General features: G+C 47.0%; 1 protein-coding gene across 2 annotated transcripts in view; it reads right to left on the reverse strand.

Annotated features, from left to right (window-relative positions):
- The window catches only part of ash2 (Set1/Ash2 histone methyltransferase complex subunit ash2), a 111,140-nt gene that overhangs the window by 81,851 nt on the left and 10,783 nt on the right, over positions 1 to 18,506 (reverse strand). For both annotated transcript variants that reach the window (XR_014708800.1, XM_084609199.1), the window contains exons 5-7: positions 12,985 to 13,080; positions 9,272 to 9,361; positions 5,089 to 5,170 (exon numbers count right to left, since the gene is read on the reverse strand). Coding sequence is in view for 1 of the 2 variants with exons in the window: in XM_084609199.1 (XP_084465325.1) it covers positions 5,089 to 5,170; positions 9,272 to 9,361; positions 12,985 to 13,080 (268 nt within the window). In the remaining variant the exon portion in view is untranslated. The remainder of the gene's footprint in view (positions 1 to 5,088; positions 5,171 to 9,271; positions 9,362 to 12,984; positions 13,081 to 18,506) is intronic.

Genomic DNA, 18,506 nt, shown 5'->3' on the forward strand with positions numbered 1-18,506 from the left:
CTCTTTCCAGCGGTAAAAATTTGCTCACCGAACGCACCCCATGCCAACGCGGTCTTTTGGCCACTTCAGCATCCAAGAGACCGCGCTTTTCTGGCATCGCAAATCATGAGAAAAACATCAATTTTGTGCAGATTCTATCACGGGGGATACCAACGATACGATTCCGACCGGAGTTGACAGGCCGCGCAACGGCTGAGGACTGCCAAAGCATTGCTGCTGGTTGCTGTCGCTCCGTTTTGGGGTTTTTAGATACCCGCTCCGTGCTGAGCGGTATGCGCTAGCGGCAACGACAGGCGTTGGCGTTGCATGACACATCGCCAGTGGCTGTTACCGCTGTATGTGCAAAAGCGACGCTGCCGCTCTGCGACGCCTCCGCTCGCCACTTCGCTGTAAGCGGGTCAAGCTCTTCGTGCACTTCGAGTAATGCAGCTTAAAATGCATGCACTTGGGTCGGGACCGGAAGATATTTCGAATAAAACGATATTTCGAATAAAGCAATTTCGTTATAACGAGGGATTACTGTACTGTGCCAAGACGGTGAAGGAGAAAGTGGCTATTTTACGCGAGGTGAATGAACGGAAGGCCAGCAAAGTGGAAATCGCGAAAAAGCACGGGATTCCACCAAGCACGTTGTCGACGTACGTCCAAAATAGGAAGGCCATCGAGGATGCCTATGAAGCCGAAGATTTCGCCAGCAACAGAAAAAGGCTTCGGTTAGCTAAGTATCCGGAAATTGAGACCGCTGTGATCACGTGGGTGAAAGAAATGAGAAGCGCTGACATTCCACTGAGCGGCCCAATTATCATGGCGAAGGCGGCCGATTTCGCCCAGCGCTTGAATGTGGAAGATTTTGTCGCCTCCGAAGGATGGTTTCACCGCTTTAGAGACAGACATAATCTTGTCTTCCGGGTGTTGTCTGGAGAAGCCAAAGAAGACTCCCTGCTTCGCATTCGCATGCTAGAAGACCGAGTGAGTACGGTAGCCCTCAGAGAGAAGAAGCAGAAGATGATAACAGACTTTTTTGCTAAATAAATGTTTTTCGTGCCCTCCGGGCATCAAACGCCTTCATTTTTGCTCACTTTCATTAGTTCGAATTTTGGTTAATTCGAACTGGCCTGGCGGCCCCGTGGAATTTGAATTAACGAGCTTTTACTGTACTACTGAAAGTAATCAGAGATGCTGGTTTGCCGCGTCCGGTAGTTTGCGGCTCCTAAGGTCATGCTCTCGAGTTGGTCAAATAGACGAAACATCTCTGAACTTCCACCGCGGCACTCAACAAAACTGCGGATAACGTTCAGCGATCCGATAACTTCACCAAGAGCAGGTGCTCGGGGAGGCTCGTCGGTGTCGTCGTCGCTATCGTCGCTGTCATCGCGCATGTTCGTACCAGCAGTGATCTCACTCTCCAAGTCAGAGTAGCCAGTCTGCTCTTCGCTCTCAATGTTGATATACTCGGCGAAGCCGACTGTGTTGGACTCATCCTCTGCGCAGAGCGCATTGATGTGGTCGCAATACTGTGCTCCTTCTTCGTCAAGAATAGTAGTACATGGGTGGTCTGCATCGGCATCAACAGTGCTTTCACTGGAAAAACCAGCGTGTTCAAAACACCGCCTGATCACTGTGGGCTCCACTTGTTTCCAAGCGTACACCATGAGGCATATGGCTCCGAGGAGGTCGATGGAGTACTCCTTGCCATTGTCGTAGCAAAGGAGCATGCGCTTGAGCAGGTGGTACCGATAAATCTTCCTAGTGTGGTGAATGACGCCTTGGTCCATCGGCTGTGAGATCGAAGTGGTGTTCGGAGGTAAAAATACCATCCTGATGGCCTGGAGATGTGGGATGTCGCCATGTGCCGGGCAGTTGTCGACGACAAATAGGACATTCCTGCCCGTGGCCGCGAACTTGCGGTCAAGTTGCCGCACGTACTCTTCAAATATTGCACCTGTCATCCAGACTTTCTTATTGTGCCTGTAGACGAGTTCATCCTTTGGCGGCAGCCACGCATTTTTGAAGCAGCGAGGCTTCCCCGTCTTCCCGACGACCAGTAGTGGCAGCTTGTGTTTACCGCACGTTTGCGCCGAACAGCACAGTAATCCTGTCCTTGGCCTGTTTCCTACCCTTGATGGCGATGTTCTTCACTGCGAATGTTTTTGTTGGCAGCATCTTATAAAAAAGTGCAGCCTCGTCAAGGTTGTAAACGTCGCTTCACTGCGAATGTTTTTGTTGGCAGCATCTTATAAAAAAGTGCAGCCTCGTCAAGGTTGTAAACGTCGTCTGCACCGTACTCGCTAAGCAGCGGCGCCAATGTGTGGTTTCTCCAATCCTCGACAACGCTCTCGTTAGTGCTGCCGCTCTCACCACAGACGGTGAGAAAGGTTAAATTATTGCGTTCTTTAAAACGGCAAAACCATCCATTGCTGCACTTAAATTCCTCGTGCCCAAGTTGTAGAGCTAGGTCGTTGGCCTTCTCCCGCAGTAGTGTTCCATTGACGGGAAGGTGGGCAGCGTTTGCTTTCTGCAGCCAGCGAAGCAGAGCAGCTTCCACATCTTGATACGTGGGAGCCCGCACTCGTGACCGCTTCGAAGAATAGGTCTTGCCGTGAGCCTCTAGTATTTTTGACTTGTTGCTCAATATTGTGGACAACGTCGAGAGGGGCACGCCATGCCTTTTGGCCAACTCGGTCTTCGAACAAGCGCTCTTGCCTGCTTTCTGGATCAAGCAGAACTTCTGCTGCAGCGTTAAAGTCTTGTACTTTGGCATTTCTGCACAGTCCCGCCCAAAAAAACGGCACAGTAGCCGACCCCTAACCACAGCGCACAACACAAAGAAATGGCGCAGGCAAGACCGGCGCGGCGGTGGTGGTGGCGTACTTGCAGCGTCGGAGGAACGGGGGAAGAGTGGGCGAAGCACACCAAGGGATGGAGTGGGGGCGAGGTCACGTGATAAAAACCGGTATGCCCGCCGTGTTGCAGTGAAGCACGTCTTCTCCTCTGCAGGCGCGTGTTTCGGCGGTGCGCGAGGCGCACTGTGGACCGTTTTTTGTGCAGAGAGTGCTCCGGCTGGGGCGCTTCGCCTATAAATCATCACCATTACTATGTGGCTTTGCCTCGCGGCTCCGTAGGGCCGTCGTTTTGCCGGGTTTGCGGCGAAACATGGATCAGGCATTGCTGCATGGCAGTCCAAATTTTCGAATTAACCGGGCTGGCGCAGGCCGCCTGTTCGAATTATTCAGTCAAATTTACATTGGAAAATACGGGACCGCAGAAAACCTTCGAATTATCCGGGATTTCGAATTAACCGAGTTCGAATTATCGAGGTTGTACTGTATTTGCAGCTTGCCAAGATTCTGCGCAGCGATAACGTCACGGCATGTTCATTTTTTTACTATAGTTTTGATGCTAGCTCCTGCAGTGGCGGAGAGTGAACTTTACGGAGTGCCCGTGATGGCTTGATTGCACAAGCCTGGTTCGATTTATCACGCCGTGCTTGGGGCAGGCGGAGTCCACTGCCACAAAATCATTGAAAAGCATGATAGCTGCAGATGCTGTTTGAAGGTAACAATGTTAAAAGCTGGTGTCATGATCCCAGCTGAGCGCATTGATTCATAGGTGCAAAGATGGAGAACTCTCACAAAAGAAAAAAAAAATTGCCGCTTCTCAACGTCCGCAGCTGCCATAACTTACGCTACGCCGCTTGTTCGGCACAACCACAAAAATGGTTGACTCGCAAAAAAACAAACAAAAGAAAACAGGTCTGCCACTTCTTAACGCCACAGCCGCCATAGTTAAGCTACGCTGCACATTCAGCACAACAACACAAGACGCGCATCGCACGTCACCCGCCGCGCACAGAGGGTTTACAGCATAGACTGGAGAAAGTACCCGACGTTCTTCCTGCCACAGGCTGACCTGGCTTGTCTGCGCATGTGTAGTGCGTGCTGCTGCGAACGAAGACCGGGAAAGAGAGAGGAAGGGGAGAAATAAAGCTCGGCAGAAGAGTGGGCACACCCTTGCGCTTCACTCTATCGCGTTGTTTCCCCTCTCCCGAACACCATGGCTGCATTGGCTGCGTCTGCTCTGTACCGGCCGTTGCCAAACCGGTTCCCTCTCGTTCCTTCATAAACATGGCTTGCAAACATCACGTGCTGGCACATGGCAAACAATCATTGCAGATACGCGCGCCTTTGGGGAAAGGGTGTGGCGCTGCTTTAGACCAGCCATCGCCGAACTGTTCTGTCTCATTCCTTCCATGCATGGCTAGAAAACGTCACGTGGCAAACGGCCAAGGGTGATGCGACCGCCCATTGAAATTGAGTTTGATATACGACGCAGCTTTCCTGCACTTCTACATGGGATTTTCAAGGGGATATTCCACGAGTTCAATATATCCAAAATTCGATATATTCGAGTTCGACTGTATCACAGAAATGGTGTCCCGACAGCTTATTTCTCAAGGGAGCTTTCAATGTGGAAGGGTTTAGGAACATTCATTTTCAATTTTCCTCAGCAATGCAGCCTCCTTTCCATGCAGAAATAAACACTGCTAGTGTTCTCGGGAAGCCTTACTTAGTATCTTAGCCTTATCTGCCTTATCTGCTTTACTTAGTTTTGACATTTTCCTTTAATGTCACGAAGCAGTACAGTTATCACACTCTCAGCAGTCGTACTAAGAACCGAAAAAGTTCGCAATAAATGTATTTTAATAACGAGCTCCAAAAGACAAGAAGGCCGCATCCTCGCTGCTGTTCCACCCAGCAAACAGACCACAAAGCAGCTTAAAACAACCCAATGTCAAAAACAGTTTCAATCCTTCTGTGGCCTTCAGCCCATAAACAAGCAAGTGTGCACGCCACATCTCAGCAACTTGATGGGCCTGCTACTCGTGATGCCTTCTGTCAGTTATCAAAAAAGAGGTACGAGAAGTAGTAAACACGACCGGGCCATGCTTTCGGGCAGAGCGTCAACACCCAGGTGGTTCTTACACACTTCTCTGTACATTCCCCCCCCCCCCCCCCTGCAAGTGACCACAATACCACTGCAAAAAAAAAAAATAATAAATTGGACGCCAATGAGAATGCCGGGGCTTACCTGAGGAAGTCTGTGAATCCGAGCCGCGACCTTGGCCACTCCGAACAAAGCTGTCATAATTGGGTCCAATCTTTGTCAAGTCCTGCAAACAAAGCAAGCATTAGTTTCCAGCCTCAACACGGGTTCGAACATGGGTAACTGTGTAAAATTCAACTCCTTGAATAATCCCTGACCTTCACAGAAACTTGCACACACTAATATTTCACCAATGTTTTTTTCATAGATTTTAACACTATAGAGTTGGAATGCACGTTCACTGAAAACTCTGGCGTCACAACAAGATCTCATGATTGGTGAACAGAATGTTCACGTCACAGGTCTAACGTCATTCACCCACCGTTGCAGAGGCCTCCTAACAAGAACAGTGAGAACAATTGGAATTTACCTTGCTTACACGATCTTTGCACAAAGATGCCTCATAGAAATGCCTGAGCCCATTGAAAGCAGAGTTGCCCGGTATGTTTTTAACAGTTCTAGCCCTATCACCAGTGTCTCCCACATTAAACAAACCCTAATAAATACAGATACCTGAAATTCATCGTTCAATTTCATTTTGTGTTTTATTTCATAGAAATGATCACACCTGCCCTTCACCCTTGCCTCTGGAATCACCTTGTTTTTTTTTGTCGTTTAGTTCACTTTTGTAAGAATTTATTTTTTAATTTTTTCTGGCAACCAGCTTGTATTAAATACCCTTCTCTCACTCGTGCTCAGACCAAATGCGTAGCGAGAAGTGGGGACCTTCAAAAGCAGCTCACAGAACCCAGTTTGAGAACCCTTGGCCATAATCTAGAGCAAAAAGGCTCTCAAAATGATTCTCCTGATAACACAGATTCTTTATACAGTGAAATCTCGTTACTACGAACACCACATTAACGAACTTTTCAAATTAACGAATTTTTTAAGAATCTCCGGCAGATTTGCCATGTTTTCAATGTAAAGCTATTTCAGAATTACGAATTTCAATATAGCGTATATTTCAGAATAACGAACATATTTTATTTCTTGTTCTATAATTTCGGAACATCAGTATTACGAATTTGGCTAAAATTAACAGCACCGCAGCTTGCAACTCTCACGTGAAACGAAACAGAAACCGCCGTTTCCGTGTGTATGGTCCGTGGGCTGTAGCTATCATCATCAGGACATCTAGGACCAGCTCCTAGCGCCATCATGAAGCTATGATTTATTACGCAGTAGCCAGCAGGCCTAGCTGCCTGCATTTTTTTTCTTCCTGTGTTGTGTGCCGTACGCAACTCAGTCGTTCGTGCGTTCGCGCATGCGGGACGGTTTTTTGTTTTTTTTTTTTGCCGCTGATTATCTTATTGCGAAGTTTGTGCGAGGTTGGCGATGATATTAATCCAGCGAAGTGCCAAGAAGATATGAACGCAGCTGCTTTCACTGCAAGAAATCGACGCAGGGAAAAAGCGATTCGGCCTCTACAGACAGCTAGCATTGCCCCATCGACTGCCGCGATCATTATAAAAGACCGAGACAAGATTTTCAAAGCTCAGGGAGCACTGAAGATGGAGTCATAAAAAAGTCCGTTTTTTTTTTTGTTTTGCACATGGACAAAGTCCGTACTTTCATCGCTCGGTGCAATCCCGCACGCGATGAGGTGTTCCGGAAAGCGGAAGGTGTATGTGCTGTAGTGGTGTAATGTAGTGCGCGGTCGTGTTTGCTGCCCGCGGCAGAAGAAAATAATGGATTTCTTCAAATAAATCAGCTTTGGAGTTAGTGCAACCTTTTCACTTGAGGTTTTGCTTGTCTACACACGTGCCTACTGCCCAGGTAGACAAGGTTTGACCACTGGCTTATAATCGCAGATTTTTCATTACAACAATATTTCAAAATAACGAATGATTTTTCGCGGTCCCGCGGGATTCGTTATATCGAGATTTGACTGTATGATTCTGGAGAGCTTAAAAACCACCCATGTATGCCTTTATAGCTTCAGTGTTGCTCCAGATGTTATACTGCAGTTTTAGCTGCATCTAGCATTGTTTTCTGAAGTACACCTGTTTGACCTGCCGCATAGAGTCAAACCCACTAATAACAACATACCTGTTTGAATGATACAATGGATACAACAGTGGACTTGCGCAGCAATGGCAGCTTTTCCATGCTTTCTATGGTAAAATAAAACTCCTATAATGATGCTGTCACAGCGCATTACTGGTTATAACAATAAACCTGGTGACTCAGAGCCAACCTCAAAAGAGAAAAACACAGAAATGCTCTTCCGCACACGAGCCAAACCACGCGCACAATGCAAGAGCATGCGCACGAGGAGCTGGCGGAGCAGCCCGTTGGACCATCCTGCGGCAGTGGAATTGAAAAGCCCCCGTAATCCAGAGCACAAATGTTGTGCGTGCTGGGGACGCTTATATTCCACGGTGGTGCAGGGGAGAGGACTGACAGTTTCCAAAGTTTCCATCGGTCGATCAGACCGTTTATGTTTATGAGCGTGCATCTTGCATAGAAAACATGCTGGGGGCACCGGTGCCAAAGCATAGCTGCATATGCCACATGTGCCGTATGTGACTCCGTCACTCACTGAGGCACAGACACCATGTGAGCACAGCTTCCTTTTCCCTTTCCGCCGTCCCTGTTCCCTCGACCCTACAAGCTCATCAGATTTGTTTCTGGAAAGTGGGCTTTGTTTGACATACCAGTGATGCGAAGGTTCACGAGCTCCCACCGAAGTATTGACGACAGCCGCGTGTTGAGACTAGGGAGAATTATCGCGTCCTGACGATGCAGTCGAGAAAAATAAAGATTTCACTGATTAGGTGATTACCACAGCTGACTGCGACGACAATGCTGAAACCTATGCAAAAGAGGCCTTAAAAATGATAGGGTAACTCCGGGACTTCATTTTGGTTAATGGAGCCCAACTGAAGTATGCAAAGGATTTGGACACTCTGCCAATAGATGTGAACGTAATACGGCGTGAAGCAGTCAAGCTGGCTGATACTGATGTGCTCCCTCAAAGAAATCAATGTTGTAACCAACTTTCCTGTCAACAAATGCTCTGAAGTTTGTCATCTTTTTTTTTTCTTTTTTTTCCATAACCCAGTTACAACAATTACTGGTTATAACAATGACATTTGCTTGGGACTTTACTATTGGTATAAGTGGGTTGGACTGCATTAGCATGTCGCTCTCTGCTTGTGTTTTCATTATGGTGAGTGGTGTCATTCTTAATCCGTTATGGATCAACTTTGCATTCCTTTCATCATCTATCTGTCTTGCGCTGAGCACACTGTACTGTTAGTGTGGGTTATTAGCATTTCTGCATCCTGCTCTTCTTCGATATGCCCCTCATGGCATTCTGGCATGTACCGTACACACGACCAGCATTCTAAACCCTGAAGAAAAAAGTGTCACCATTGCGCAGCAGGTTGAAACCCTTTGTTTCAATACAAGGGTGTCTTCTAAAATGTTTACCTTTCAGTTTTTTCTTCTTTTGCATTCCTTAGACAGGTAAACTGGAGGCTAAATCTATATTCTGGTTCGTCTTACACTATTCCAGCTTTTACAGTGCTTACTAGAGCTTGATGATCAGCTGCATGCATTAAATGCACACTTTGTCAGGCAAAAAAGGACCCCAAGCTACCGAGTGCAGTCAAGATTAGGATGTATGCCATTCATATGGATCCCCGAACAACTGCACATCATATTAACTGCTAGAACTTACAAAACAAGGCAGCGCAATTTATACTGGGGGGCATTGACATGATTTGACTATCCTTCAAGAATTTAAGTATTAAAAGCCCCCATAACCATTTTTTACAACAGGGATAAGATATGTAGCCTTAGTTTCCCAAGATTTATCTTTAACTAACTTCACAGCAGCGGTGATTACATCTACAGTGCAAAATTTGAAAATTTTGCAATGAACTGTCTTCAAACTTTCAAAGATTTCATGGTAGCTAGCATGGGAAAAAAATGAAGATGTTCCTTTTTTTCCTTCTCGTGAATACTATGGAGAGAACTTTATCACCTCCAATGTACACCTGTTATGCACACAGATGTGTTGTCATTCTTGTACTCCGCAGCCCCGACTATAGAATTTTCTCGTGCAAAATATGTTTTCCCCTTTCTGTACATGAAGCCCTTGGCTAGGGGCCTTTGGGGAGGAATGAAATGACGAGGGCAAAGAGCTGATGTGAGCCCTTACCGTGTGGACCAGCCCGCACAGTGGGTGTGCATCAGTGGCCTCCCCCGACTCTGGTTTCTCTTCACAAATGAAAACATCCGTGTCTTTTGTCTGAAATTTAAAAAAAAGAAAGAAGAAACGGTGTGACAATAAAGCAAACACAGAAGTACATCAGGTTTCAAAGTAAACTTGATCAGACGAGCCCAGGCACCAGATACATACATACAGAGGGCAAAACATCTGTCTAGAACGCAAGAACTTCACAGTCCATGTCACTCTTGGCTACACACGCGACACCCAGCGAGCATGCGCAGCCAAACTGATAGCATCGCTCATATTTTCACAGCTTGCTAGCAGCTGCGCCTTTGCCGCCTCCTTTTGCTGTAAGCACCGTCTTCAATGCCAGCTGTGAAAAGAAAACGGAGCACTAACTGGGCGCAGGATGCTTGGCTTGTTCTTTCCCTTCTTCCCGTGTGAAAGACCTGCTGATTAACACTACATTGTGGTAGTGACGTTGCTTGTGATAACATAACCAGGTGGCAAGGCTGCAGCAGCCAGTGAAGCCACAAAAAAGGTGGTTTGGCCCCTCATGCTCACATCGCTAGATGTTGTGCAGGCAGCACAAAGTGGCTCACAGCATGCAGTTTGGCTGTTCTAGACAACTGTTTTGACCTCTGTACATGCATGTATATAACGCTGATAACGTCCATGTGCTAACTGAAGCCTCAGCAAGAATGTCTGCAAAGCAATAAAAAGGCCGAGCTCCGACTAAGCAATCAAGAGGCCCCAAACACGCTTACACGGTACAGAAACTGTGTCACACGACGGCTTTATTCCACCAGAGCAGCAAAGCCTGAGCGAATCCTTATCTTGACACATTTGAACAACGAAGCCATAAAACTAGAGAGAAAAAAATTGGCTGCAACTAGGAAACAGCCGAGGTAAACAGTCGGCACGAACCAGTGGCTGGGTGGCAGTGGCAACTGCTTTGCGATGACGCTGCCTACGCTATCACTCCAGTGCAACCCTCCTAGCACAAACTCTTTCTGAGACAGCAGTTCCAAAAGCTGAAAGTCCGACCTTTGCACGTCGTGTACTGAAAGTTCCTCTTTCTATGCCACCAAGTGGCTTCCTGCTCAGCGGCGAGTAAAACTTCATCACCTCTAATATCGAGTCCCACGAGTGCAGCGCACCGGCTTTGTGCGTTATTATTCTGTTTCTTCGAGGGCGGGCAGAGAAAACATTGGCTCAACTCCGTCTTGCCTCCGAGTGGCAGCCTTTGTGATGAAGACACAATATTAGGACTGAGTAACAAATGTTTGGCGGCACTCGCATCAGTGATAACATCCCTCAAGTGCCCCACACAGCACCACACCAAAAGCAGATGGCAGAAGCCTATATGCCTGCTTCTCTTTCTGCTTCTTTCCTACCTACCCTTCTTGCTCTTATCACAACCCATCTCCACTCTCTTCTCTGGTCTGCTTTGATCAGTGGCCTATGGTGGACTTCACGCACATGGCAGGTGTGCTATAACACTCCCTGCCGCAACAAAAAAAGGAACAGGAGCAAAGTGACTGCCAGCCCGGCAGCTCCACTGAATTGCTCAGACCTGTTCACCCACATATCAAGGCCCATTCCGGCTTCTCCATGTGCCAATTTCGCTCATTGCTTAGAATAGGTCTTCTAACTGGTTACAGAGCATTGCAGAGCAGAGCAAAATGCAGGCACTAATGATAACACGCTGCCAGTGTCCGACCAATAGACCAAATCATTCAATAACATTTTATAGTCATGAAAAATCTTTGTAATGCCATGGGAGAGCTTGGTAGGCAGCCCAAAATGGTCACAAGGCAGTCCTCTGAGAAGCATGTTTTCTTAAGTGCCCAATCCTGAGCCCACTTTACTGAGTAAAAGGCCAAGTTTTGTTCAGCAGTTTTCTTGTTCCGGCAATTTATCACATGCACTGCAGAAGTATGTGAACACATATGTATGTGCAATTTGTGAATACGCAGGTGAGCATGCTTTCCTCTTGAACTGGAACAGTATTCTACTCCAAGCGCACGCGTAACGATAAGAGATGCACCACCCCAAAAAGAAGTTGATGGCTTCTCTTTGGGTTTACGGGACATGTATGTTTGTGAGGATCATTCTGAAATCGGAGACATCGTACAGCGCAACCTGTCCATAGTGAGTGAGAACTTGCTGTGCAAAGTAATCTGCCCAGATATCAGATGCCAGCACAGTGGTGGACGCTTTGGATAACTCGTTTCTGAACTACTCAACCGTCAGCAACCATCAGGTTGCTCACTACTGTCAACACGTCACAGCTTGAAATGCTAAAAGAAGGCGCCGGCTTAGTGACACCTTTTCATTTGTCTTCAGATGCGCTGCAAATACTCATTCCCACTTTAAACAACGCCTGAAAAAGTGCGAAACTGTTGCACGATCGCCTCCTGGACAGACCACCAGTCATGTTCACTGAAGAAAAGCGAGTGCCAGAAGGACAGCACAAATCCGATCAGAGCCGTCGACTCACACTGTGCTGCAGTCACATGTGTAAGGCAGGTTGATGAGCATCTCACTGCCGATGAAAAGTGGCCGCCACGGTTGGAATCGAATCAATGCATTCAGGATAGGAGCAGCAGTCGAGTGCCCTAACAATGGAGCCACCACGATAGGCCGAGATGGTATCTCGAGCACCACGATTATGAGCTATTGAAATGACTGTCTCTGTATATCTTTACATGCAAACGAATAAAATGGATGCTCTAGACAACCCATCTCTAAAGATCCGAACAGTCAGAATGTCACTCACTGAAGCACCATTGAAGCATCATGGCTATTGAAACATCTGTACACCCGGGGCGCCATATAGAAAAAAAAAAATTTTTTTTTACCTGCCCTGCCTTTAGCTAAAGCCCCCTTCACGTTTTTGCATTAAAGCAAAATTTTGGGGGGGTCATTTACAGAGTAGTATGCCAAAATTTGTTTTATATGTTCGCAATAACTATGTTATGTTGGAACAGTGCAGTACAAAACTACTGTTAAATTGAAAGAAAAATGCGTGCATTTCAAGGGGAGCAAGAAATTGAAACAAAAAAAAAGTTTCTTGCATCCCGAACATCATATTCATTATATCGAGGTTCAATCTTAATAACCAAGCACTCCAAGGAGAGCAGTCATGGTAGTCATGCATAGCTTGGAATGTGAGCTTCACCAAAGGGCACATACATTGCTCCAAACTGCCGTACAGCCCTCATTTCACACCACAACCCCATGATCGCCCTTATGAGAATTCTAGACTATGTCCAACCTCTTTCTGCAGCAAGCCAAGGCGCTCACATTTCACACCACAACCCCACGACCGCCCTTATGAGAATTCTAGACTATGTCCAACCTCTTTCTGCAGCAAGCCAAGATGCTGTTCAATCACTGAAGGCTCATTGCAGGAGGCAAGAGTGCAAAATGTCTTGTCCAGAGGAGAGGTCTCCATAATTAACACTAGATAACATTCCAATACTATTCCTTAAACTGCAGCATCTAGGTATGCCGTGAAACAACCTAGATAATCATTTTTTGAAAGCTAAAATTTTCTAAAAGAGATTACACAGCTGTGTAATTAATGATGAGAGTAGCATCAACAGCACAATATCAGCAACATTTCCCATCTCACAAACCATGTGCGAGTGAAAGCAAGGCAGGCAAACACATAAACATTAAAAACATGAACTGACCATAGCTTTGTAAACTGTTGTGTGCCAGGTCTGCTTCACTCTCCGAGGAACCGTGGTCATGTTCTCCCAGTTGAATTCAATAAAAGGAATTATGTCCTGAAATAAAGTAAAAGAGCATCGCATCATGAATTAATTTTTAAAGTGAACTATGACACCAAAAAAATTAAGCATCTACACACTCAGTGTAAACTAAATACTATACAGTAAGAAATGATGGGGGTATGCTTGAACCTAGCTGTAAGAGCAAAAGGTTTGGCATGGTTTTCCATGGTTTAGCAAAGTTTTGCAGTAAGCGTTCGTTAATTCGGCCTCCAAGGAACAAGGAGACATGTTCGAATAAACCGAAAATTTTAATTCGCTGGTTGCGTGGGTCATACCTCGACGCAATCAGCCGTCTAATTAAGCAGAGCAAGGCCCGCCCATTTCTGTAATAACGAGAGTCCGTGGCAAGATATACATGGGCGTAGGCCGGCACCGCGCTGCTAGTTCGAATCAACGAGCTTTTACTACATGGCTTGACGGTTTGAATTAGGGGAATGCTCAAGCTTCTGCTTAAGAACAAATGGAATACAGTCGATCCCGGATATATTGAATTCAATGGGGATCACGGAATAGTTGTGATATAGTATCGATAATTCGAATATGAAAACATAACAGATGAGCTCATCTGTGGCCGAGAAGCATGAATATGATGCACCCACGGCAGCCGCGTGCTTCCTGCAGCTATTGCACTGCCCGCCGATCTACTGGCAGCTCGCCGCACGTGCGGCAACCTGCAAGGAGCATTATTTTGCGCCAGGCGTCGTAAAAGAGCACTACTGCTTTTCCACAGGGCAGAGCGCGTGCTCCGAATAATTTGCAGGGATAGATCGGAGCATCGGAGCTCGCGCTGCTAGCATCCGACATCTCGTGCAGCGAGGCACAAGTGCTGTTGGGGCTCACATCCAATCTGCTGAGGAGAGTGCACTGGGGAAAAGCCGCCGCTGATCATAAGAGGTCTAATTCTGTTACTGGTACACTACGAACTCAATAATAACTCAGTTTAATTAGGGTAGAGTTGGTTTCTTCCTCTCATTCAGCCGCGAGCGACAGCCACTGTGAGCCTTCGATCCGCAAGGCTGGCTTCACCACACAACACGACATTTGCCGCGTTGAAAACAAGCACGAGAGACCAGAGGCCACTTTCAAGTGGTTTCACAATATCAGTGCAGCCGCCTCCGCAGGCGAGAAGTGATCGGGCGAGGCATTAGGAGAAGTGCCCCTCACAGGGGCCCGGCGCGCAGTTCGAACTCCCGCTGAACAAAAGTTCGATACCTCCGCCCCCGCCCCCTACTTATGCATGGTATTTTCAAGGAGATATCCTGAGAGTTCGGCATAAACTGTAATTCGATGTATCCAGGCTGGAAATATATATGGGACCGACCGCTACGCATTTAACACTGCCTTTTTAATCCGCAATTTTTAATATACAGTAAACTCCCGTTAAGACGAACTCGCTTAAGATGAACCCTGGGTTAAGATGAACAGTGGAGGTCGTTTGTTTGGTTCCCTATAGAGTCAATGCAAAAAAATCCGCTTAAGATGAACACTTTGCAATCGCTAATCAGTTAAGATGAATTGCACCCCACCCGCGCAGCTTACTCGACCGTCCAAGCAGCGCTTCAGCGGAAAGAAAAAAAAAAAAGCTTTTCAGTGCCACGACCATCCGTGCCGCCGACGCACGCAGACCCAAACACGTCGGCGTCGGAAATTTGATTCTACGAAGGCGGAAGAGTGCCGCTGCTCGTCCTCTCCCACCGTTCCCCCGCTCACTCCTTTTGTCCCCGCAGTAGGAGTAGGTTCACGTTTCGCGTCGCGCCGGCTGTCTTGGTACGACCTCGGACAAGGACGAAACAGAGCACAGAGAGGAAGAGAGAGAGAGAGAGAAAAAGAAGAGCATGCGCGGCCCGGCCAGCAAAACTAGCGAAACGCGGGAAAAAAAACGGTGAGAAGAAAAAGCAGCCAATGACGTTTCCCAATGGTGATCACGTGATAGTGTTGTCATGCCAGTGCTACCGAGCTCCGCGCCTTTGCTGACCGTCAACGACGCCTACTACGCAGTGCACAGATCAATTGTTTGTGGCGGGTGTGCGCGTCGTGTCCCGCATTTTTCTACCAGGCTGTACACTGCCACCTCGTGGTGTGCGCTGTTTGTTTTCGTGCGCGCCGTGTTCGCCGTGTTGCTACTATGGCTAGTCGGCCAACAACTCGAAAAAAGCCGCTTGAGCTTCGTGAGAAAGCCGAAGTTTTGACCGAAGTTCGCGCCGGCCGGCTTTCAAAGACTGAAATAGCGCGCAAGTTCGGCATCGCGAAAAGTACCGTGAGCGGTATCGTAAAGGACGAAGTGCGGATTACCAGTGCTTTGGAAGATGGTGAGTTTGCGCCGAAGCGGAAGAGGATGCGCACAGCTATGCACAAAGGCCTTGAAGACGTTCTGCTTGCCTGGGTGAAGAGAGTGCGCAGTGCGAATTTGCCAGTGAATGGAGTGCTACTGAAAGCTAAGGCGGAAGAAATCACCCTGCGACTGAATGTCGAGTTTGTGTGCAGCGATGGGTGGCTCGACCGTTTTCGGAAAAGGCATGGACTGGCCTTTCGTTGTGTTGTCGGCGAGGCCGCTGCAGTGGATGAAGCAGTCTGCAGCGATTGGAGGCAGAACAAGATGAATGAACTCATGGACGAATATGACCCTCAAGACATATACAATGTAGACGAAACTGCGCTTTTCTACCAGCTACTCCCAAATAAAACGCTCACATTTGCTGGTGATGACTGCGTGGCGGCCAAACGGAGCAAGCTTCGAGTAACGGTCCTCGTGGGCGCAAATATGACTGGGACTGACAAACTAAAGTTGCTGGTGATTGGCAAATCTAAAGCACCACGCTGCTTTAAAAACATAAAAACGCTGCCGGTCACGTACATGGCTAATTCAAAAGAGTGGATGATGCAGGCACTTTTCGAGCAGTGGCTTCAAGAGGTGGATCGCCACTTCCAGAGACAGAAGAGAAAAGTTCTCGTTGTTGACAACTGTCCCGGACACGGCCACGTCGCCGGACTTCATGCCATCCGACTGGAGTTTCTACCAGCGAATACAACGGCGAAGCTTCAGCCTATGAACCAGGGAGTAATAAGTAGCTTGAAGAGGCACTATCGTCGCTCTCTGCTGCAAAGGATGCCGAGTTGCATGGACAGCAGTAAGGAGTACACAGTTAACCTGTTAAGTGCTGTCTACTTACTGACGAGCGCCTGGGAGCAGGTTACTCAAGCCACTATTGCCAACGCCTACCGCCATGCAGGATTTGTGCCGCTTAGTGATTGCTCAATGCAGAATGACTGCGATACTACGAATGAGGACTACACTGCGAACTCGGAGGATAGAAGCATTGTTTCTGCGCTGAGCAGTAAGGGTCAGTTCATTGACATCAGTGCGTATGTCAGCATTGCCGAAAGTGTGGAACGTGTAGGGCTGACACACTGGACGCTCTGATTGAAGAAGTGCTTGACCTACCATCGGAAGCTGCTGCTGAAGATGACAGCTTGAATGTTATGCCTGAATCTGCTCTAGTTACCTGTGATGCAGCTGATGCCTGCCTAGACACTTTAGTGCAGTTTTTTGAACAGTGTGAGGGCACTGAAGGGTATCTTCAAAAGTTAAGCAAGATGTCTGCTTTTGTAGCAGGCCGTCGATTTTCACGACAGACACAAAAAAAAATAACAGACTGGGTAACAGTCAACAATGCCTGATGCCTTACTACTGCAAAGTGTAGTAGACAATCATTAGTCCAATAAATGCTTGTATTGCAGTTTATTTTCCTGAAAGGCCATTTTATTCATTTGTTTTCATATACGAGGTATTTGGACACACTCTGCATGCTCAAACATCATTTTTGGAAGCACTCCTGATTAGACGAACTTCTGATAAGACGAACAATTTTCATGGTCCCATGGAGTCTACTGTACTTTCATTTAGTTTTGTTTTTGAGGAAAGGAAGGCACAGTCTCTGCCCCACTTTTTGGTGGACACCTATATTTAATTAGGTCAAGGTCACATCACCTGTTCATTCTGTGACATTTTAAAATGTTCTTTTTTTTCTTTTTTTTTTTTAAGCTGGTTCCTGGGGAAATGAAGGAGCATTATGACCAAGCTCAAGGTCAATCAGGCCCGGCGCGGCGAAATCCAAAATCGTCAGGAAAAGAAAAGACTCGAAGGCACTCTCACACTGCTAACAGCTTACCTAATCAAAGTGACCACATATAATTCATGGCACTGCTAATGCCAATGCCAGCTACATTGTGAAGCAGTGAACACCCTTCCAGTTAGACATACGGTGATATAGCTTAATAATGAAAACAAGCCATTATGCACTGCTCAGGCCTTGCATGCATTACAATGTGCAGCTGTGTTTTATGGTTATGCAGCCTAAATGCCAATGGACACTCTGCTCTCACCGTTTTCAAAAGTTGTGTGGAAACCGAGCAGCCGAGTTGTGCGGAAGGCGAGAAACCTAGCAAGCAGCCTTCCAAGTTAGCTGCTTGGTCTAAATAAGCTTCCTGCTCCCCTATGTCCCCCATTTCTCTCACCTCACCACGAAATTATTTACAGTTTTGGTCGAAACAAACCATCTGTCATATGCACTCAACTGAGTATGTATGCATCACTAGGCACTGCAAGTTTCTCAAGGCACAGAGATCTAGAGCACAGAGCATAGAGAAAGGTAACAGAGAAATGCGTACAAAGTATGTCATTAAACCCCACAGTAACGGTATACAGATCAGGAGTGGGCTTCCTTACACGCCCCAGTAGTGTGACGGAGATAGAAGCCCATTGTGGGGTCCGAGCACCGAGCTGAAAGAGGTCCGATCTGTTCTTGTCGCACTTCCGTGCTCTCGCTTTAAAGTACTTAGAGCAATGACAGCAAAGGCATTCATTACACAGGTGGCTGCGATACAGACTCAAGCACTGTACTGCACTGAGCTAGCACGCATCCCTGGCCACTGCCTGAGAGGCAGGCCCCCGGAAGATGCACAAGCTGACAAGGGTTGGAGCACAGGCCGACACAGTGGGGAAACCTCTAGTGCAAAGTGCCACAGACTCCGGTCAGCAGCGCCAGTTACTCGGTGGGTTTTATCAGGCACTTGCACTGTCCACAAAGAAGAGCGCCAGGGTTAGGACAGCTAAGGCAGGTTTTAGAGTAGCTCTTGAAGCAGAGAAATACGCATTCTGAAGCAGAAATACAACCTTCCTTTTTTCTTTTTTTTTTTCTTTTCTTTTTTTTTTTTTTTTTGCGTAGTAACATCGGCACTTCGCAGCAATATAAGAAAAAAAACATAGTAAATATGATTTACACAAACTCGGGTCTCAAAATGTAGGTGTGCAAGTTTTTGGCATCACACAATAAACTAATATGTGCTATATTTGTCATCGCTTACCTTGAAAGGTTTTTTATGACAAAATCTCGATAATTTGACCTCACTTACTTTGAAAT

The sequence above is a fragment of the Amblyomma maculatum genome, chromosome 7 (assembly GCF_055883805.1).
Source record: "Amblyomma maculatum isolate TAMU_Amacu chromosome 7, ASM5588380v1, whole genome shotgun sequence".
NCBI classification, from domain to species: domain Eukaryota; kingdom Metazoa; phylum Arthropoda; class Arachnida; order Ixodida; family Ixodidae; genus Amblyomma; species Amblyomma maculatum.